The sequence below is a fragment of the Hyaena hyaena genome, unplaced genomic scaffold (genome assembly GCF_003009895.1).
Source record: "Hyaena hyaena isolate Hyena2069 unplaced genomic scaffold, ASM300989v1 scaffold_29, whole genome shotgun sequence".
NCBI lineage: Eukaryota > Metazoa > Chordata > Mammalia > Carnivora > Hyaenidae > Hyaena > Hyaena hyaena.
In genome coordinates, this window is record NW_024080661.1 from 4,444 (window position 1) to 28,554 (window position 24,111).

Consider the following 24,111-nt stretch of genomic DNA (forward strand, 5'->3'; position numbering starts at 1 on the left):
TAACAATGAAATGATAATGGGTTAATATCCAGAATATACAGCAAACTCCTACAACTCAACAACAAAAAAACAACATGATTCTAAAAACGGGCAAAGGACTTGAAGAGACATTTCTCCAGAGAAGATATGCAAATGGCCAACAAGCACATGAAAAGAATGCTCAACATCACTCACATTAAGGAAATGCACATCAAAACCACAGGGAGACACCACCTGATATACAATAGGATGGCCACGATAAAGAAAAGAAAAAAAGAAAATAACAAATGTTGGTAGTGATGTGCAGAAATTGGAACCCTTGTTCACTACGGACGGGAATGTGAAATAATGCAGCTACTATGAAAAGCACTATGGCATTTCCTCAAAAAATTAAAAATAGAATTACCACATGATCTAGTCATTCTACTTTGGGGCATATTCCCATGGGAAATAAAAGCAGGGACCTGAGCAGATATGTTCGTAATAGCATTAATCACAATAGCCAAAAGGTAAACGCAAACTTAATGTCCATCATCTGATGAATGGATAAACAAAATATAGTATATATACGCAATGGAACATTCTTCAGCCTTAAAAAGAAAAGAAATTCTGATACACGCTACAACATGGTTGAACCTTGAGGACATTACGCTAAATGAAATAAGCCGGTCACCAAAAGACAAATAATGCATGATTCTGCTTATCCCAAGGGCCCAAAACAGTGAAAGGCATATAACAAATGTTTAATAAATATTTGTTAAATAAACGAATGAAGGAGTCTGTGACAGCCTCACCTAATAAATATTTGTGGAAATTGCGTCCACGAGTCAATTTCCAGATGTTTCAAAATTTTCCAAAATATTCAGGGTTTTCAATAAATATATGGGAATCCACACCCAGTAAATAATTAGTTGACTGATGACTTTCACCTAAGCTAAGCCACGGTGAAATAAAAACAGATGAAATATTTCCTTCCAGGTTTGCTTTAGATTTTTGCAGGGTCAGGAGATACATTAATGTCCTTCCAAACTCCCGCAACACACAACAGCAATTAGGGGTGTGTTCCTAATTGCCAAAATGGATAAGACAACTATCCCCAAACGTAAGTAAGTGTCAACAGGAGATGACGCACAGCAGCCAAAATGGAGGCTCCCATTAGAAACAGTGCCGAGAAGGAGAGAAAACTAATAATGGAAGGACCGTTTGGGGGGAACAACAATTACGGGTCTGTCCTCTCCTTATGTGGAAAGAACTGTGAAAATAAAAGTAGAAAAGAGTCTCAGAAGCATCAATATCTATTAGCCTAATGGCCCAAAACCATGACGCCAGATTCTTACTGTGTGGCGGACGGACGAGTTTTATCTTCTAAGGGTGGAAGTGAAGAGTGACTCACTCACCATTTAAAGATGTAATAAGGAAACTGACATTGCTCCACCCAGACCCATTTCTCAGATAACCACCAACCTGAGGGCAACTGCCCTCCTACAGACAGGAGCCCAGCTAAGTTAGTTACTAATTAGGAAAAATCATCCAATTATGCTAACTTGCTGAGGCTGGCAAGCCATGTTTTACTCTATGTAGGCAGAATTTCATCCAGAACATACTTGGGAATTGTCTATAAAAAGGCAAACAAAAGAGTTGAGAAGAGGAGGTGCTCCATTCTGACTTCTTCCGAGACAGCTGTGCACTGTGCTTGTCCTGATACCATGTCTCTGCGACTTTCCAGCGGGTCCAGGAGGGCCTGCTCCCGTCCTACTGCAGGGTCGCTCAGGCTCTCCGGCGGGGGCGCCAGCTTTGCAGCTGGAAATGCTTGCAGCATGCCCGGAATTGGAAGCAGTTTCTCGTGTGCCTTTGGGGGCAGTTCATCAGGAGGAAACGCGGGGGGAAGCAATCTCTGTGCTGGCTTTACGCTGAATGAGGGAGGCCTCCTGTCGGGCAACGAGAAGGTGACCATGCAGAACCTCAACGACCGGCTGGCCTCCTACCTGGAGAACGTGCGCGCCCTGGAGGAGGCCAATGCCGACCTGGAGCAGAAGATCAAGGGCTGGTATGAGAAATTTGGGCCTGGTTCCTGCCGGGGTCTGGATCATGATTACAGCAGATACTTCCCAATAATTGATGATCTTAAAAACCAGGTAAGAAATTACACTTCGCAATCATTTTTCTAAACGTTCTTTTCCTTTCTTCACTGAATACTGAAGACATTTATCGTCCCTATGTGTAATTTCTTAAAGGGAATTTCAATTTAGCTTTGGAAATAAGCATTGAATAAATTCCGTTGGTGAAACTCAGGAGAAAAATGTCACTGACTAGTAACTATATTAATTTTTATTATTTCCATTCCCTACTCTTAAAAAAAAAAAACCTTGTATCTTATTGGTTGTCATAAATTGCCTTTTAAAAGTCAAACTCCGCTTTTCCAGATCATCGCTTCCACCACCAGCAATGCCAATGCTGTCCTGCAGATTGATAATGCCAGGCTGACAGCAGATGATTTCAGACTCAAGTAAGTAGGCTCAGAGAGTGAAAAGGATGCATGGTGATTAGTGCAAAGCATTAAATTTAATTTATTTTTTGCTCCCTCCATTAAATATTACTCCCATTCCAACACTGGTAAAACACTTGGATTTAAGCAGAATATTAAAAAAAATAAATAGAATGTTATTGCTTCTTTATATTTGGCTATATATAAATATATATAAGTATATGTGTTACATATATAGAAATATATATATAAGTTATATATATCAATATATAAGTATATATGATATATGTACATAAAGTATGCTTTAACAGCAGCGTCCAATCCCCTAGTTTCTATTCTGCCAAAGAAATGCCTCAAATTAAAGAAAATAATTGCTATTCTACATACAGTATACTTTGAAAATGTCCTTGTGGCAAAACCTCCCACTTCAAAAGTCCAGACTTCTAGCATTTGATCATTGATTGGTGACTATTTCTCCCACCGTATGACATCCTGGAAAATCATTAATATTCTCTAAGGTATGAAAATGAGCTGGCTCTTCACCAGAGTGTAGAGAGTGATGTTAATGGGCTACGCAGAGTTCTGGACGAAATCACCTTGTGCAGAACAGATCTGGAGATTCAGTATGAAACTCTCAGTGAGGAGATGACTTACCTGAAAAAGAACCATAAAGAGGTAAGAGCTGCCTGTGTGCATGTTGCTATCCCTCTGGAGATACCATCCATCTGACAGAAGACAATGCACTTGACTTCTGAAATAAGAAATTGGTACTAAAGACCTACTGTCAGACAGGCATGAGGCCTGAGCTGTCTTGAGGAATGGCTAGATATTTGTCCAGAATCACCCTTGCTCTCTCATCAAGTTTCCCTTGGGAAAAAAAAAAAAAAAAAAAAGAATCCTGTTTTCCAGACAATCAGGGTTACAAGAGTAGTGTTTGTCTAGGTAATTATAGCTAAGTTAAAATGGTACAGTTAAGAGATTACATCTCATTACATAAATATACTATAAACACATCTAAGAAAACTAGATCTAAATTTCTATGTGATAATGGAGGATTTAAAACACGTAAACATTTACTTTATACACAGGTTAAATATATACATTTAATACTGATGTATATTCTTAACAGGTGTGTCTATAAAAATAGTGAGACTGAAAATAAATTGTTATACCAAAAATTTTTCTTCCAAATAAAGAGTATACTTCAAAGTGGTCACTGTTGGAAACTAGTTCAAAGTCGGATCATACAGCCACTATTCCTAAGACACATCTTTGGGATTGCTTTCAGAACCACCATTTTCTGGAAAAAAAAAATCTTTATTCTTTGAAAACGAATTTGATATTTTTAAACAGCCAAAAGGCTTCTACAGTCAAGCCTACTACTTAAATATAGGAGATCAGGCTAAAAATGCGACTTGATTCGTTATGAGGCCGTCTTGTAAAAATAACTACTTGAAGAACAACATTTTTATGGATATACGGGGTCAACTGTGGGTAGGCTTATGGTTGTTACTGAATACATTTTTGATAAATTAAATCCAATTGACTTTTTTAATGCCTCACTCACAGGCAAACCCACATGCATCTCTTCTTTTATCTTTTTCTGCTTGAACTGGAGAAGGTTCCACTAAATCTTCTGAAGTAAAAATTGTATCTTGTGATAGAGAAAAAAACACATCTTGTGATAGAGACTTGGGACTACCAGGGAGGGAGAGCGCTGGAGCCTGGGGCAGGAAGGAAAGAAAACCTCATTATTGATCATCATTAGGACCAGTCCAAGCCCAGGAACATGGGTGGAGAGGAGTTTCTGCAGGCGAGACATGAGCTGACCCATGTTATTTCAGTGTCCAGTCTTAGCAGCAATGGCTGCCATCCACAATCTTAGAACAAACTCCCTGCATCCCAACAGCACACACCACAGATGCAATAACATGGACTTTGACTGCAAGACTGACTCCAACTTCAGGCTGCCTGGTTGGCTCAGTCGGTTAAGCATCCAGGTCTTCATCTTAGCTTAGGTCTTGATCTTGGGGGTGGTGAGTTCAAGCCTTCCATTGGGCTCAATGACTAGCATGTATTTAGCATTTATATGATATATATAATGATTGGTTGCTTTACTAATAGCTTTTTCCACACCTTTCAACAACGCAGAGAAGGATTTTAATCCTCAATTTTCAGATAAGAATATTGATATTTAAAGAAGGTAAGCAACTTTCTCAAGTTCACCTAGCCACTATAAGGCAGAACCAGAATTCACAGAGAATTGTGTCTGACACCAAAGTCCATTATAATCCTGTAATATCCCTGGGTAAGCTTAAGAGCTTCTTAAATAGCTAGGATGCTATAGAGGATGATGTTCTTCCTTTATCTATTATAAATACACATTTATAAATAAACATAAATATTTACATAATTTTTTCAACTGTTCAGAATTATTCAGACTCAGCCCCTCGACCCTGTTCATGCTGTGTTCAAGATCTAGCTGAGTCAAGAATATCTCCAAGCTGCTAAGTGGAAAGACCAGTCCACCAATATGGAGACATTTCAGCTTTAGATGAATAGGATAAGAGATGACGGATAATTCATTTTAAAGATCTTAAGGACTTTTCATTCAGAAAAGGAATTAAGACTTTCTGCACAACAGAACTAAAACCAATGGAGTTATAAAAGCAGGGCTATGGTTCACCATATGGAAGCGCTCTGAACAGTTTAAAACTTCTCCCATAAGGAGGGGCGCCTGGGTGGCTTAGTCGGTTAAGCGTCCGACTTTCGCTTAGGTCATGATCTCGCGGTTCGTGGGTTCGAGCCCCGCGTCGGGCTCTGTGCTGACTGCCAGCTCGGAGCCTGGAGCCTGTTTCAGTCTGTGACTCCCTCTCTCTCTGACCCTTCCCTGCTCACGCTGTCTCTCTCTCTCTCCTAGAAATAAATAAAACATTAAAAAAAAAAAAAAAAACTTCTCCCATAAGGAAACAGGCTGCTTCGTGAGACGGGAAATATAGAAAGTAGAGAAGGGTCGTTGCTTAGCTGGGAGGGTGGAGCCAAATGTACTCCAAGAACCCTTGCAAAGCTACGCCTCTGGACGGTCTATGAGATCCCAGCACACCTGAGCCGCACACTTTTCTGCCTCTAGGAAATGCAGGCCCTGCAGTGCGCGGCTGGTGGGAACGTGAACGTGGAGATGAACGCGGCGCCCGGGGTGGACCTTACGGTCCTGCTGAACAACATGCGGGCCGAGTACGAAGACCTGGCCGAGCAGAACCGCAGGGATGCGGAGGCCTGGTTCAACGAGAAGGTAAGTCTTGTCCAGAAAACGATCCCTCCGCCTCTTCGTGATGGTCACAAAACTAAGATTTGCTCCCTCGTTTATACCTTTTCAGAGCGCTTCGCTGCAACAGCAGATCTCCGAGGACGTCGGGGCCACCACCTCAGCCCGTAATGAGCTGACTGAAATGAAGCGCAATCTCCAAACCCTGGAAATTGAACTTCAGTCTCTCTTAGCCACGGTATGCGAGCCTGCAGACTTTTCAGATTCTGTGTCTACCTCTCTCTCTGCCCCTCCTCCCCTATTCATGCTCGCTCTCTCGCACTCTCTCTCTCAAAAATAAACATTGAAAAAAAAATTTTTTTAATATGCACCAGTTGGTTGCAAGGCTTCTAAACGTTGTAGGAACATAACCACATATTCAGGTATGTAATTAACTTTGAACATCAGAAAAGAATAGGATTTTACATAGAAGAGCCAAAACAGCCACATTCACGTCTCCAGTTTATTCAACCAAAGAGAGACGTGCTCCTTTTTAAGAATGTCATAGTCTTCACTATGTGCCCATGTGAAATTGAACACAATTGTAGATGAAATTCACAAGAGACAAAAGTCATCTATCAGAGCAAATTTCTGCCTATCTGTATGGGTCTCAGGTTCTTTATTGTTCCCTGATAGAAACACTCCCTGGAGTGCTCCCTGACCGAGACCGAAGGGAACTACTGCGCGCAGCTCGCCCAGATCCAGGCTCAGATCGGGGCCCTGGAGGAACAGCTGCACCAGGTCCGAACCGAGACGGAGGGCCAGAAACTGGAGTACGAGCAGCTGCTCGACATCAAGGTCCACCTGGAAAAGGAAATTGACACCTACTGCCTCCTCATCGGCGGGGACGATGGGTGAGTAACACAATTTACAGGGACGATGTCCTGTACTGAAGTCCGCTTGAAACTTGGATCCCTGAAGAGGGAATGTAAACTGACATGACCGCATGTATTGTCACAAATGCTAAACATCAGACAGAATACGGGCCTGCCAGCATACAAATTAGCAACAGCTGACAAAACCAAAATATGGCAAGTCTTGTATTAAAGGTATGACAAATATATCACCTCTCGATGCTGAATCATTCCAACTGTGTAACCCACGGCAACTGTTCTCACCAAACAGCTAAAGAAAATGCTAGAGTGATCTAGAATTGAAGGGGTTCTCTCTGAATTACTCTCTTTGGTTATGTTTCCAACAATAATGTGTTCACAGGGCTTGCAAGTCTGGAGGTTACAAGTCTAAAGATTATGGATCTGGAAACGTGGGAAATCAAGTCAGAGGTAATTAACATGAAATTCTGTGGGTTTTTTTTTAAGTTTGTACATTTATGGGGTGGGGGGACAGAGAGACAGGGAGACAGAGAATCCCCAAGTAGGCTTTGCGCTGCCAGCGCAGAGCCCTATGCAGGGCTCGAACTCACCAACCGTGAGACCATGACCCAAGAGGAAATCAAGAATCAGATGCTCAGCTGACTGAACCACCAAGGCACCCCAAAATGGAATTCTGTTTTTATGCTGTAGTATTTCATTTGCAATGTCCAGCTTGGCTGTTTTTTTATATTCCCAGGGCTTAGTAAGAACAGATATGATAAGGATTTGCAGTAGATATCAGCGTGTGCTGGATATCTAACTTTGGTGATATGTGCTCATTTTAAACAGTGTAATATGTTGCCATGTTTTTAGGGAGCCAAGAAGTCAAAATTCATCAAAAGTTCATCTATTTGTGCTTCCTGCATAGTCATCCTATTCAATATCCTATTACTCTTTTCATTGATATAATTTCTTATTCATCTTTTTTTTTCAATTTTTTCATTATGGTAAAATACACAGAACACAAACTTTACTGTCTTCACGATTTTAAGCGTACAGTTCAGTGGCATTAAGTACATTTATATTGTGGCACAACCATCAACATCGTCCATCTGTATAACTCTTTTCATCCTGCTCTATAACTATTAAATAATAGCTTCCTGTTACCCCCTTCTCCCAGCGCCAGGCAACTACCATGCTCCTTTCCTTCTCTATAAATTTGACTGCTCTAGGTCCCTCACATAAATGGAATCATACAATATTTATCTTTTTGTGATTGACTTCTTTCACTGAGCATAGTATCTTCAAGATTCATCTCTGTTGTAGCATGTGTCAGAATGTCCTTTCCTTTTGAAGGCTGAATAATATTCCATTGTATGGATATACCATACTTTGTTTATCTACTCATCCATTGGTGGACACTTGGGCTGCTTCCACATTTTAGCTATCGTGAACTTATTCATCTTTTTCCCGACTCTCTAAAATCTCCTTTTAAATTTTAATTTTTAGATCTGGCCAAAGCCATAGTGGTTAAGAAAGTTCTTGAGGAGGTAGACCAACGAAGCAAAATACTTACCACCAGGCTACACTCCCTGGAAGAGAAATCTCAAAGCAATTAATTCGAGACACAAGAAAGAGTATTTGCCAGCTACTATCCAAGAAGAGAGAGTACTGTGTCTGGAAAAATGAGCAAGCCTAAGAAAAATGCCTGTCCTGTTTTCTTTCTGTTACTGAAATATGAGCACTGTCTGGGCAATCAATAGCGGTATCTCCCCACTCATCTGGAAGAATGTCGCATACAAATATGATGACTCACTTAATTGTCCTACAGAAAATGTCAGTTCTTTGAATTCAATAAACCTTCTTCCTTTAGCAAGTTAGCCCTGGTGGTATTGTCATATTTAAAACATTCATGTCTGTGGTACACATGTATGAACATTTAACAGCCTTTAATTTATATGAAAATTTTAGGCGTGCCTGGGTGGCTCAGTCAGTTGGGCATCTGACTTCAGCTCAGGTCATGACCTTGCTCATGGGTTCAAGCCGCACATCAGGCTCTATGCTGACAGCTCGGACCCCGGAGCCTGCTTCGGATTCTGTGTCTCTGTCTCTCTCTGCCCCTCCTTAGCTCGCACTCTTTCTCTCTCTCAAAAATAAATAAACACTTTTTCAAATTATTTTTAAAAAAAGAAGCTTTTTAAAATAATTGACAGGGGCGCCTGGGTGGCTTAGTCGGTTAAGCGTCCGACTTTCCGACTTTCGCTTAGGTCATGATCTCGCGGTTTGTGGGTTCGAGCCCCGCGTCGGGCTCTGTGCTGACTGCCAGCTTGGAGCCTGGAGCCTGTTTCAGTCTGTGACTCCCTCTCTCTGACCCTCCCCTGCTCACGCTGTCTCTCTCTCCTAGAAATAAATAAAACATTAAAAAAAAAAATAATTGACAGGTTTCCCCCTAGATTTTCATCAGGCTTTCCCAATAATTCAAAATGAGACAAAATCAGAAGGAATAAAAATACTTTCCCTTAAATCCCCCCAGCTTGATACAATAACAAGCTTCTTCTTTTTCATAATAGCTACAATGTATACATTTCAGGTTCATCTATAAAATAATAACTACTTCTCTCAAGGGGTTATTGTAAAGATTAAACAAATAAACTCTTGGATCATGCACTTAGGGAGTGAGCACTCAATGAATGCTAACTCATTTTTTAATACTCAATATTTATGACAAATTTTCAAATCTCATTTTCTTTTTGAATAGGTATTTAAACAACATCCCAAATACAAGGAGGTTAAAGCAAATGTCCTGGTTTAGAATCCAGGTTCTACTAATGGAGTCATTCACTTGCATTACAAAGTAGGCTTGATACTCATAACTCTCTTGACCAATGGATTTATCTCTAGTAAAGAGAAATAAATCAGATGAACTGAAAATATAATTTCCTCAGATCAAATATCACCCCTAGATTCTTCGATGACTCTCAATCTTCTATGGATGGGCTCTCCATGAAAATTTGATTTCAGGCTTCATCTGAATATGTTAAGCAAAGAAAATACTGGGATCTTTTAAAGATACCAGCATTATCCTTGAGTTACTTTTATTATCTTCTTCTAATGAATCTTAGCCAGAGGCCACTACAGTCAAAATGCCTGACAAGATCCTCCATTGGATTATATGAAACAATGTATTATAAACTTGGAGAAAATTCCACTTAGAAAAAGATCTTGCTATTACCTAAATGCTGAAGGAACTTATACCACCTTTCCCACCTATCATCAAATCCTACCTCATTATAGTGGTGCTGCCAAATATAAATTCTTTAAAACAATTTTTTTAATGTTTATTTTTTTTTAAGGAGAAAGACAGAGTGTGAGCAGGGGAAAGAGAAGCAAAGTGGGAGACACAGAATCTGAAGCAGGGTCAGGCTCTGAGCTGTCAGCACAGAGCCCGATGGGGGTGCCTGACACGGGGCTCAAACTCACGAACCATGAGATCATGACCTGAGCCAAAGTCGGATATTCAACTGACTGAGCCACCCAGGTGCCTCCAAATGTAAATTCTTACACAACAATGTACATTTGTCAATATTTCTAGTCCTGTACACATAAAATGGGTGAATTAATATTTCTGTCAATTACACCTAGTGGCATCCATCTCATGAGAGCTGATTTCTCCATCTCATGAGAACCAATTCAGTACATCTCTTCCCCATTTAGTGATGTCACCTAGCTTATTACACCACAGAAATTGGCTAACACTGTATATCAGGACTCATTCCTCCCTGAGAGTTGGTCATTAAGTATTTACCAGCATATCACTGATTGTACCTCAAGAAAAATGACTTTATTTCTTTTTAAATATTTTATTTTTGGGAGAGCCTGAGTGGGGGAGGGCAGAGAGGAGGACAGAGGATCTGAAGTTTGACGCAAGGCTTAAACTCATGAACCATGAGATCATGACCTGAATCAAAGTCAGACACTCAACTGACAGAGCCACTCAGGTGCCTCAAGAAAAATGACTAAAAAAAACCCCCACAATGTTTAATGTTTAAGTATGTAACCTGCATTACCTGGCCTTGCTTATCCTTCTACTCATAACTTCATCTCTGATCCTACCCTCAGTTTTGACCATATTGCCCTTTGTGTTATTCCTTGAATACAAGTTCATCCTGCCTACCAGTCTTTGTGCTGACTGTTCCTTCTGCCTGACATGCATTTCCCTGGGACCTTCCTGGGGCTGGTTCCTTTATATCATTCCCATCAGTAGAGCTGTGCCTGACCACTCTAGCAAAAGTTGTTACTATATCAGAACACTCATCACCATACAAAATTATCTTGTTTTATTTCTTTTATTTATTTATTTATTTAATTTTTTTTGAGAGAGAGAGAACGCGCACTGGGGAGGAGCAGAGAGAGAGAGGGAGAGAGAGAATCCCAAGCAGGCTCCATGCTGTTAAGTGCAGAGCCCCATGCGGGGCTTGATCCGAACCATGAGACCATGACTTCAACTGAAATCAAGAGTCGGCTGCTTAACTAACTGAGCTATTCAGGCGCCCCACAAGGATATCTTTAGGAAAACACACAAGAAAGTTATAGCACTATAGTAACTACAGTAACACAGCCAACTGCACAGCGGTGGTTGCCCAGGTAATGTAATAAAGCAGTGATCCTCAACTCTGCTCAGTGTAGGTTGACTCCCCTTTGGAGTAAACATGAAAACAGCACACCAGCCCTGCAGAAATTCTGATACGCACTCTCCTCCCCCATTCTCACCTGACATTGTTATTACAAAAGGTTGAGGTAGGGCTTCAGCAGGTCATGCCCTGCACTAGGGAACCCCACCCACACTCCTCTCCCCAAGCAGAGCGCCCAAGAGAGAAGGCACCTTTTTTTCTTCTGTAAACATTTACAGGAAGGAATATAGCAGTTCTGGGACGTGTCATTAAAATACCAAAATATTTCACAGGACGGTTAAGTAGCCCCTGCCCAGAGACCCCGTAAATGCCCTCAACTATGGCCCCAGGTCTTTTTCCTTCAGTCCTTCCCCCACACCCAGTAACTAAACACTTGGTGCAGAGCAGAGGCCTCTGGGACCCCACTCCAGTCTTGCCAGCTGCCAGCGTTCATTCTGATTCATCAGTGCCCGTGCCATGTGACTGCTAAATATTTTATTTATTGTTTTATCTTTTAACATAATTCAGTGTCAAGTTAGCTAACATACAGTGTATACAGAGTGCTCTTGGTTTTGAGGGTAGATTCCCATGATTCATCATTTACATGCAACACCCCGTGTTCATCCCGACAAGTGCCCTCCTCAATGCCCATCACCCAATTTCCCCTCTCTCTCACCCCCACCCATCAACCCTCAGTTTATTCTCTGTACTTAAAAGCCTTGGGGCGCCTGGGTGACTCAGTCGGTTAAGCGCCTGACTTAGGCTCAGGTCATGATCTCACAGTCTGTGAGTTCGAGCCCCACAGCGGGCTCTGTGCTGATAACTCAGAGCCTGGAGCCTGCTTTGGAGTCTGTGTCTCCCTCTCTCTGCCCCTCCCCCGCTCATGCTCTGTCTCTCTTGCTCTCAAAAATAAACAAAACATAAAAAATTTTTTTAAAGAGTCTCTTATGACTTGCTTCCCTCTCTGTTTGAAACTATTTTTCCCCTTCCCTTCCCACCATGGTCCTCTGTTAAGTTTCTCCAGTTCCACATATGACTGAATCTATATGATATCTGTCTTTCTCTGACTGACTTTTTTCACTTTGATTGCTAAAGTTTTTAAATGTCACACTTGGTTTTATCCCTTTTCCTTTGTTTGTTTTCTTGTAACACATCCTTCAGAAAGCCTTAAGGATCCAGTTGTATGGTCCGGTATATAATAGAAAATCATATTTCACAATTGTGGTGGTCAGTTTCCAGGGCACAAAAAAAGTGACCAAACCAAGAGCTCTGTGACCATGCAGACTGGAGCCGACTGGTCCTGACCCCGGCTGGCATGTCAGGGCATCATGGCTGAGACCTTCTCTAATTCATCTCATTAATGAATCAAACTAACATATCAAACTAAAGAAAAATATATTCTCGGGGCGCCTGGGTGGCTTAGTCGGTTAAGCGTCCGACTTTCGCTTAGGTCATGATCTCGCGGTTCGTGGGTTCGAACCCCGCATCGGGCTCTGTGCTGACTGCCAGCTCAGAGCCTGGAACCTGTTTCAGAGTCTGTGTCTCCCTCTCTCTCTGACCCTCCCCTGTTCACGCTGTCTCTCTCTATCCTAGAAATAAAATAAAAATATTAAAAAAAAAAGAAAAATATATTCTCTAGCTTACTTATTAGAGAAGCCAGCACTGAAGCATGCTTAAAGGGTCAGGCCCTGAATTGCCTGGATTCAAAATAATTTCTACCCCTTTCCACCTATGTGTTTGCTGACAAAGTTACCTACCTGCTCTATTCCTCAATTTCCTTACCTGTAAAATGGGGATAATAATGATAATACTATTTTCAGGAGGTTGTTATGAGGATTAAACATTCGATTTACGTAGTTTGAAAAGTGTTTCGTTCATTTTAAGCCCTCAATAAATGTAGCCTGTATGATGAAAAAATAAAAATGTAAAAACGAAGTTCAAGGTATCAGAGAACCTTAAAGAGGTAGGAAAATGTAGTGATAGTCAAATCTGAGTTTCCCCAAAGGCTACTGAGTCCCCAAGGGGCTTCAGGGTCATCCATGGTACTCAGAATGAGAAATAGTCTTATCAGTCCTTTCAAAGGTGAATGATAATTCTCCCCACTGTGCATAAGGCCCAGGCAATGAATTGAATAAACCACCCAAGTAAAACAAAAGCATTCAGGAGAAAAATGACCTCATTCTAATGAATGTGTTGCCAAAATGGCAAGTCCACAAAGAAAACACAGAGCACAGCTCTCAGATCATATCATTTGTGAAGTTCAAGCCTGCAGGAACACAGGCCAAGGTGTTCCTGCTCAGGTGGGAGGTGCAACCCTGCAAGGTGGGTAACGTGCTTGAACTAGTGTCTCAGGCAGGAAGCAGCTGAAAGCTTTCCAGAAAGGGAAAAAAGAACATGACTGCCTTGGTTCATTAGGGTCCTCTCCCTGCTTGGTATAAAAAGGGGTATATTGGGGCACCTGGGTGGCTCAGTCAGTTAAGGGTCCGACTTCAGCTCAGGTCATGATCTCACAGCTCGTTGAGTTTGAGCCCCGCATCAGGCTCTGTGCTGACAGCTCAGAGCCTGCAGTTTGCTTCAGATTCTGTGTCTCCTTCTTTCTCTGCCCCTCCCTTGCTCATGCTCTGTGTCTCTCTGTCTCTCAAAAATAAATGAACATTAAAAAAGGGGGGGGCGGTATATTTATACACAGTATTGGGAGAAGATAGCTACAATTTTTTTAATTATCTGGAAGATTTTGTTAATTTGAAACATAAAAAAGTATATAGGTATCAGTGAAATCTTCTTAACATTTATACACTAATTTTTCTCTTTAATGCCTACTATAAAACTACATACAGATCTTTTCCACTGTAATTTAACACTCTGCACTAGGCTGTTGATAATCTCAAGTCTCATGATGCAACAAGGACTTGGAAGTTGTATCAGAAAACGAGAGAGAAAACACCCCTTCCTCTCTTCTCTGAGCTCTGCTCTGTATGTTGGGCGTATTGAGAGCCCCAACACCATCCTCAGGTTCCATGATTCCCAAGAAGGACTCAGAGAACTCAGAAAAGCTGTTATAGTCATGGTTATGGTGTATTACAGTGAACAGATACAGATTAGATCCACAAAGGCAAAAGTCACAGAAGGGCAGGTATAGAAGAGACTAGACACAGTGGAATCATAGAAATGGGACTTATTTCTCCCAGAAATGACATGTGACAACACATATATAGTATTTCCAACCAGGTAAGCTCACAAAACCTTGGTATCCAGGGTTTTTATTGGAGGTCGGTCACGTTGCCAGGTGGGATCCACGTGACACACCTTAGTTACTCAGTTTCCAGGCCCTTCAGAGGTCACACTGATACAGCGTAGCCCAAGGACCCCACCATAAATCCCACTGTTACAAAAACTATCTGGCATCTATGAAGGCACTCTAATCAAGCAGGATATTCCAAGGCTTAAAGGTAATCTCTCAGGAGCTGGGTAAAGGCCAGACTTCTCTTTGGAATGTGCAAGGTTTGTGCATCCTAAGCTTGCTGAGTTAACTAACCTTTTCACTGCATGTGAAGTCTCAGGGCAGAGCCCCAAGACAATACAGAATTCAGCTCGAGGCCATCATTCCCTACAACTCTTAGCCCTGAACTTCCAGGATGGATGAACAGTCCACACTCAAGACCTCCACGCTCCCTGGATATCCCAGCTCTGCTGTCAAGTGTAGCTCATGGGAGAGTCCATCTTTCCTCAACGTGGGTTCTATCTTAGAGTCTGTCTTTAGTATTTGGCACCTGCCAGGTCCTTGCTGATCTGCACTAGCAAACTTCTCAAACCCAGCCACAGAGAAGATTGGGACTCTTTCACAGAAGGCCCCTCAGTTTCCACATAACACAGAAGATGGAAACAATTACCGCTGAGTGTACCTAAATTTCCACTCAGGATCAGAGGTATTTAATAGTGTTTGGAAACTTTTACTGTATAAGAGGGATAGGTGTGTGTGTGTGTGTGTGTGTGTGTGTGTGTGTGCGCGCGCGCGCGCGCACGCACGTGCGTGCATGTGCGGGCACAAGAGCACATACATCTGCACGGGTGCACACACCTGCATGCGCATGCATGTGTGAAAAATACTTGAATCCAAGCAAGCTTAATAAGAATTTACATTCCTTGGAACATTTTACAGGCAATTAAACCAAAAATGGGAAATTCAGTCAATACAAATAGACATGTATCAGACATATCAGAAAATAGTATTTTCTAACCTAATGCCACAATTAACTTTCCAGGCCTAAAAACTCGAGGAGAGAGAAATACGGTATTTACTTAAATCTGATATAAAAATTCATCTTCCAGACATAAAACTCATTCCCCCCTTCTTCCTCACCTTCAATATCCATTTTTCTTAAAGTCTGAAGCTAGAACTCAAGGAAACAAACACTGGCATCACAATTAATTGAATGGTGATTATACATTATGTTTATAGACCCCTTTGGAATTTAAATACAGATATATCACAAAAATGTGATCTTCACAAAACCCTAGAAGATAAGTGTGATGATCATTTACAGATCGAGTCAGACTCAGAGATGTTACCTATCTTGTCCTTGGTCTCACAGCAATTAATTGAGTGTGAGGCTTGGACTCAGGTCTCCAAACTGCCAATCCAATGCTTTCTCCACCCAACACACTACCTTAGGAATTTGACAAGGATTTCAAAAACCTCAAACCCTTGACATTTATTCCACAAAAGGTAATTTTACACAAAGTGTTTTAAAACACGTGGGAAGACATGGAAACTAATAAATACATGGGGCGCTGGGGGGGGGGGGCTCAGGTCAGTTGGGTGACCAACTTCGGCTCAGGCCATGATCTCACAGTTCTTGAGTTCAAGCCCTGCGTCAGGCTCTGTGCTGACAGCTCAGAACCTGGAGCCTGCTTCAGATTCTGTGTCTCCCTCTCTCTCTGTCCCTTCCCACTTGTGCTCTGTCTCCTTCTCTCTCAAAAATAAATAAACATTAAAAAAATAAAATAGGGGCACCTGGGTGGCTCAGTGGGTTAAGCGTCTGACTTCGGCTCAGGTCATGATCTCACAGTTCGTGGGTTTGGGCCCTGCATCAGGCTCTGTGCTGACTACCAGCTCAGAGCCTGGAGCCTGCTTCGGATTCTGTGTCTCCCTCTCTCTCTGACCCTCTCCTGTTCACACGGTCTCTCTCTCTCTCTCTCTCTCTCTCAGAAATAAATAAAAACATTTAAAATATTAAAAATAAATAAATAAATAAAATAAAAATAAAAATAAAACTAGTAGAATAATAAAGAATAAAAATAATAATAAACTAATATAAACTTCTTTTCTTCAACATGGACTTAAAATGTTTTATGCCTCCAATTGATGTGAAATGAACAGAAAGTAAATATTATATTCATTTCATTAAGGAGAATTTACTAAGGCAAAAACTGAATGTTTGTAAAGTGTGACTGTCCAAGAGTTGTAGGAAATAGGTAGATTTCATGGGAAGTTTTGCTTAATTGTAACTTTCACCAAGCTTGTTTCATAGTGAGTATCTCAAAGCAAAGCTGGTGGAATCAGAATTCACAATAAGAAAATATTACTCATTGAAAAGATCAAAATTTTAATTTCAAAAAGCTGCTTTAACACCTCTCTCTCTCTCTCTCTCTCTCTCTCTCTCTCTCTCACACACACACACACACACACACACACACAGAGGTTCTTTCTTTCCCAAAGAAAGAAAATATTACAAAACATAAAATATCCATTGATCATTTTTAAACTGCTGCAAAGGGACAGAATTGAAGGTGGGGACACTGAATTTCATGTGTAAGGGATCCTAGAAACAAAGACATCCATGGTTTTTACTCATAAACTTCATTTGCTTCAGGATTGACCTCTTTCAGCCTAGGATCTCTTCAAGGTACATGGGTAGTCGGGGACATCCACTTCGAGACTCTTGGTGAAGGCGTTAACCGCGAAGAGAGCATGTCAGCAGTCAGAGAGCATCTGATGTACTGAAATGAGTGTTGCACAGACTCCAGAGTCCCCAGTTCCAACCCTAGTTTTTGCACCAACGAATTGTAATATATAAAGGAAAACAACTTTTTAAAAAAATTTTTATGAAGTTTGTAATTTTAATTTCAGTGTAGTTAACACAGTGTTATATCAGTTTCAGGTGTACAACATAGCAATTCAACACTTCCATATATCACTCCCTGCCCGTAAGGTGCATCCTTAATCCCCTTCACCTATTTCACACACACCCCCGCCCCTCTGGTGACCACCAGTTTGTTTTCTACAGTTAAGAGTCTGCTTCTGGGTTTCTCTCTCTCTCTTTCCTTTGTTCATTTGTTTTGGGAAAACATAACTTTCGAGCAGAAGCCGGATGCTTAGCCAACTGAGCCACCCTGGCGCCCCGGGAAAACATAACTTTCGATCTTCAGTTTCCCTCTCTGTGAAATGTCCTGACTGCTTGTTACAACCCTAACGATTATTTGATTACATTGATATGTACAAGTGTGGTTGAAAACGGCAAAAATGATGTGGAAGTGCAAGTATGAATAGCAGAAGAGATCAGACAAGACAATGATGTCTTATTTAAAGGAGCAATAAGCCTTGAATCTGATGAATCATGAGAACAAACTTGTGGAAAATGATACTTAATGCAGATTAAGGATAGTGGTGTAGGTGTTAAGTATAGGTTTCCATGGTAATAAACACGCCTACAGTTAAGGCAGTGTCATGAAGTAAAGACAGAAGGTTACAAAGGTGGGCTTTTCTCACATGAACAGCATACCATCGGGAACCTCGGTTCCTAGGATACAGAATAAGTAAGCTGCTGATTTGAACATTGAAGTCAGTAGAGATTTGGCCCAGTCAGAGAAGAGCAAACATTATCCAGTAATTAAAGAATGGATGACTCAACCTTTTTTCTAGGTAATAGTTTTGTGGAATTTTTAAAATAAAAAAATAGTGCATTGCAACATATACATAAATACTGCTTTCTATTTTTTTAGGTAACTGGTCCTAGGGATTCAAATCCAAGAAGGTGGTTTTTTTTTAAATTTTTTAATGTTTATTCATGTTTTTTTGAGAGACAGAGCGTGAGTGGGGGAGGGGCAGAGAGAAAGGGAGAGAGAATCCAAAGCTGGCTCTAGGCTCTGAGCTGTCAGCACAGAGCCTGTTGCAGGGCTCGAACCCATGGGCTGTGAGATCATGACCTGAGCCGAAGTGGGCTGCTTAACTGACTGAGTGACCCAGGCACCCCCAGAAGTTTTTTTAAATGAGCAAAGATATATTGATTATTGATTACATCAATTTGTCGTTAAAAGCAAAAGTAGTCTTCAGTTCAAAAAGGGTTGTAGGAGCACCTGGGTTAAGCATCCGACTCTTGATTTCAGCTCAGGTCATGATCTGAGGGTCGTGGGATCAAGCTCCATGTTGGGCTCTGTGCTGAGTGTAGAGCACGCTTGGGATTCCCCCTCCATCCCTCTCCCCTGTTTGCATGCATTCTCTTTCTCTAGAGAAAGAAAGAAAGGAAGGAAGGAAGGAAGGAAGGAAGGAAGGAAGGAAGGAAGGAAGGAAGGAAGAAAGAAAGAAAGAAAGAAAGAAAGAAAGAAAGAAAGAAAGAAAGAAAGAAAGAAAGAAAGAAAAAGAAAGGGAGGGAGGGAGGGAGGAAGGAAGGAAGGAAGGAAGAAAGAAAAAAAGAAAGAAAGAAAGAGGGGAAGTTGTATACCAAGAGAGTTTTTTAAATAAATCTTTCTATTTAGCTAACACATTTCATACTTGCTGTATGCCAAGTATTACTCTTGGTTCTTTACAACAATACCTTATTCAATCCTCATGGTAGCTTTATGCTGTAGGAACTATTGTCTTCATTTTACAAATGGGAAAACCAGTGTACCAAGATGTCAGGTAACTTTCTCAATGCCACACAGCTGGTAAATAGCCAGGTCATAAATGGGGAGCCGGAAGTACCAAACTGCGGCTCCAAGATTCTTTAGGTGCCATGCCATGCTGACCTTTTGAAACTTGAATACATTTTCCTAGAGAAACAATGTTATATGTTCTAAAGTTCCACCATAGCCACGTAGCCACATGTAGCTGAGCTGAAATTCTGTAGTATCTGTCAGAGACTAAGTCCTCGATAAATGTTTGCTGAATTTAATAAAGAACTGATACCCCACCTATGACATCAGCACTCAAGGACAACATGAAGGCCCCAGCGCAGGAACACGGATGTTCTCTTTTCCAGCATCTCCTACATCAGTACCAACAGTTGGTGGTGAAAACAAAATAGGGCGATTGGGCATTACGGAGGTGGCACAGGTCTTTGGAAGCAAATGACAGACAGGGTCTTGAGTTTGGCAGCGGGGCTACAGCAAAGAACTTGGGCAGCAAAACTGTGAGAGAATCAGTCACTGTCACTGGGTAGCACAATATGGTGAGAAGTCTATGACAGAAGGTGGTGTCACGAAGTGAGAGGATGAGTGAGCTTCTAGGACCCAACTACATGGAAACTGGGTTTCTTAGTAGAGCAGCTATTTGTAAACATTGATACATCAGCCACCACAACCAAGTGTCTACAACTAGGTCAACCACTGGGACAGCAAATAATCTCTATTGTTTCTCACTGGGAAAAAAAAGTAAATTATTTTTCTGACACGTCCTCAACATTGTGAAAATTACATAAGAGAAGACTTTCTGGGATCACATAAAATACAACAAAAATTGTACATGAGTTCTCTAAGATCAGGGACTGTGACTTGTCGATTTCATTCCCAAGACCCAGTAGGGTGGTTTTTGCAAGATGCGCAGTTAATAACTGATGAAAGTTGACTTATTACTGGTATATAAAATACAAACTAACAAGATAATAATAGAATAATAAATTATAGGATGATAAGTTATAGAATGATACAAAGAAAATAATAGTCAATAAAATAATTGACAAATGAATATAATAGATTGAATAATAAACAAGAGAATCATAAATGAATACAAATACCCCCCGCTTTTTGAAAATTCATGGTTATATCACTTCACATTTATGAAAGACGCATGTTTGTACCTGACTTTGCTAACTGAAAGAATTCCAAAGAGGATTCCGCTTTTACAAAAGCATGAAGGGAAAGATGGGTCTGTATCAAGAAAACAATATACAGTGAGAAGCAAAACAAAATTGAAAGAAAACATTTTAAACCTTAATAAAACACAGTCAAAATCCATTCCAACACCAAGGGGAATCTGTGCGGCTCACCAGGCAAGGAACTCCAGATTTGGGCTACCCAGTTTCTATCTTGTCTTACCTGCAGTTTGGCGCCATCCACTGGCAGCTGTCTTCTCTGTCCAAAGTCCAGAGAGGATTCTGGAACCAGTCAGCTTCCAAGAAAGCAGTAGTTTCAGGAATCCACAGCCCGTTTCGCTGGCCTGACTCATCCTCAGCCTTCTATTCTCCAAACTCCCCTCCCCTAACTGCTGCCCCTCAACCTGCCACACCTCCCCGTCTCAGCCCAGAAGATAGGAACTTAACCCACCTTCTTGGAGGCTGGATGTAGAAGGGGAGCCAACAGCCAATCACTTTATGTCTAAATGTTCAGCAATGCCACATGGTATCAGGGATTTTCACTGTCCTCGTCATATCTGACTGTCCAAGGGCTGATGTCACCAGTATATAAATTCATGAACAGATCCATAAGTAAAAGATAACCACCATGGTAGGAAATGGATACATGATACACATAAGCAATTCATACAATATAAATGGGCAACAAGCCTTAAAAAGTGCCCCATGACCAACATCTCTAGCATGCAGAGAAAGACATCAAAACAGGTTCATTTTGATTACTGATAATACCCATTTTAGAAAGAGTGTAGGGAAAAAGCACTAACGCATTGCTTGGTGGAGTGTAACTTGGCAAAACCCTCAAAGGAATAATTCAGCAACAGGAGTCAAAGGCCTTTAAGAAAAGAGTAAATGTTCTTAGAACCTACCATTCCTGGGAATTTATCATTAAATACTTATTATATGTCCATTCCTCCCAGCACTGTCTAATCATAGTGAAAATCAGACATAATAAAATATCTCACAACGAAACATCAACAGACTATTACAAAACACCCAGCAAGGTCCATCAAAGGACAGTCATGCAGCCAATAAGAATGTTTGAGTTGGTATATTGGTCTGAAAAGATGTCAGTCATTTTTTGAGAAATGAAAAGTAAAGTTTCAATACAATAAATACAGTATCATCTATTTTGTAAGAAAATAATCATTCATGAATTACATACATGCTTATTTAAACTCTGAAAGAATGCACATCAAAATGTTAACAGTGGCTATTTGTGGGTAGTGAGAATATGAGTTATCTTTATTTTCTGTTCTGTGTTTATATGCTCTTTCCAATTTTTCTGAAACAAACATGTACAACTTGTACTATTTTAAAATCTTTAAAGAAAAACCATCTGTAAGTTTAAGTGTTTTTGCAACGAATAGGCTCCTTTTTGTTTTTAAGGAAAAACAAAAGAATAGCTAAGTGGTACATAACATGGTAGAAACTGTAAGAACAAAAGAGAGAAGAGCATGGTGGGAGGAGGAGGGGAAGCTGGTAAATTAGGAATTGGTAGGTGGGGCCAGAAAAGCATTCTAGAAGAGGCAGGTCTTGAAATGTAATGAAATCTGAATGCATGGAGAGAATAGGGCATAGTTTGGGCCCCTGGCTCCAGGACTCATCATGCCAAAGTGCTTCTAGAAACATTTAGTCACTTACAATGAATAGGTCACTGGCTAGTGCATAAACATCATCCAGGAGCCCTTTTCAGAAATATTTTTGTCTGCTCTGTACCCTGGACTCATTGTTGAACACCACTGTGGGAAAAACACAAGGCTTACTCAGTACCCCTCAACCACAGTTCTATGGACACCCAGTTCCTCTGTCTTCCTCCAGCTCACAGACACCAGAGAAGAAAAAGAACTGCTTTCCAGGATGTGCTCCTCACTCAATATAGCTCTCACATCAGAGCTAAATAAATCCCATCCTTTTTTTCCCTCCCTGTAAAGATCTCATGTCATTGCCTCTGCTCCTACGAATCCACTGTGTGAATTCCCTCCACACTGTGGTAACCCTATTGGGTGGCCTGCTGGGTCCTAACCCCACTACCAACCCTCCCAAGCTTGGCTCAGAGCTGTGAGCTCTCTACTCAGACCTGCTTTGTTCCATGAGCCCTTCTCATTCCAGCCCTGTGCCCCTTCTCCCCCAGCATCCCTTGGGGCCAGTACAGGTAGGCTGTCAGCCTGAGCCTGCCCCAGTCCCTGTACGTGGAATGAGCCTTAATGGGACAGGTCGATGGGCACCGAGATCACTCACAGGATAGCACTAATTTGTCTAAATACTAGAAAGGTCTCCAAGTATGTTGCCATTGACTAGTATATGGTATTCTCTTATAATTATTTTAATCTTTTCTGTAGCATAGTTGTGTCTCCTATCTCATTTCTAATCTTGTAGATTTGGATTTCTTCTCTCTGCTTTAATCAGGCTCACAAAAGGTTGTCTATTCTGACCAAGGGCTCCCAGTAGCCTATTTCTTATCCTCTGCTTTGTCTTGACCAAACTCTAGTTAGGCTTTTCTCTTTCTTACTTTTGTATAGGAAAGACAGAAGCCAACTAGAACTGATCAACTGTAACTCAGATAGAACACTGCCTTGGAAGAATTCCTGTGCAAACAAGCATCCTCTTCTTCCAATCAGCTGCCCTTACCAAGCCTTCCCTCAGGGCCCAGTTAAGGAGGGCTTCTAACTCAGATTAATTATGTCTCATTTGCCACAATTTCTACCCAATAAACAGTACTCTCTGCCCAGTTCTTCAGTGCCAGCACTGAACTTTTGCAGCCTACACTTTAGTAACCAAAATCCTTCCTCATTTGTAATATAAAACATGTGCGGTAACTCACTAAACCCAATCGCTAAATAGTAGAGCTTGAAGGTAACCTGGAAATTACATAGTCCAGCAGAATAGTTTTACAGATGGAGAAACTGTGGCCTCAACTAGAGACATCCAAAGAACTAAAATTTGAGGACAGTTTTTATAAAATTTTGCTACAGTCCTGGGTGGAAAGAGATCAGAGGATGTGAGGGGCGCCTGGGTGGCTCAGTCAGCTGAGTGTCTGACTTCAGCTCAGGTCATGACCTCATGGTTCGTTGGTTCGCTGAGTGTCTGACTTCAGCTCAGGTCATGACCTCATGGTTCGTTGGTTCGAGCCCCGTGTCGGGCTCTGTGCTGACAGCTGGCTCAGAGCCTGAAGCCTGTTTTGGATTCTGTGTCTCCCTCTCTCTCTGACCCTCCCCTGCTCATGCTATCTCTCTCTCAGAAATAAATAAAACATTTAAAAAAAAGAGAGAGATCAGAGGACGTGGACAGGCAAAGGTTTCTCCTGAGCCCATGGGATCAAATATCATCCATTCCTTTGCTACGAAACAATGACTTCGCTGCTGAGATTCTTTAACTGAAAGTCTGCAGCCTTTCTGAGACAAAAGGCCAAGGAGACTGAGGGGGCCAAGCTCAGAGAGACACGGGAGAACACCCAGCAGACTGACTTCACAGTGGGAAGAGATACAGGAGGCTGGGCTTTGCTGCCTGTATTACAGTCTGGGTTATAATGTCTGTGGGTTCTTTGAATAGAAGGCTATTGTCCCTCTGGCATGAAGAAAGGTCCAAAGGCCCTTTCAAGCAAAAACAATCAATAAGCTCTGTCTTCCTTCAATCTGTATTGGCTCTGGACTCCGGAGGACAGAAGTCCCTCAACCTCTACAAAGTCACTTGCCCTTTTTTTTTTTTTTAACTCTTGGTAAACTGACTAAATGATCTTCAGGAAAATTAG

The 24,111-nt window shown here is 41.3% G+C and overlaps 1 protein-coding gene across 1 annotated transcript; it reads left to right on the forward strand.

The window, feature by feature from the left end:
- The first annotated feature begins 1,432 nt into the window (after nt 1–1,432).
- KRT25 (keratin 25) lies at nt 1,433–8,460 on the forward strand. Its single transcript, XM_039227968.1, has 8 exons — nt 1,433–2,114; nt 2,403–2,485; nt 2,983–3,139; nt 5,595–5,756; nt 5,842–5,967; nt 6,405–6,622; nt 6,984–7,051; nt 8,090–8,460. The coding sequence occupies exons 1-8, from the start codon at nt 1,686–1,688 to the stop codon at nt 8,197–8,199; spliced, it is 1,353 nt and encodes a 450-aa protein (XP_039083899.1). The 5' UTR covers nt 1,433–1,685; the 3' UTR covers nt 8,200–8,460.
- Nucleotides 8,461–24,111: the final 15,651 nt, after the last annotated feature.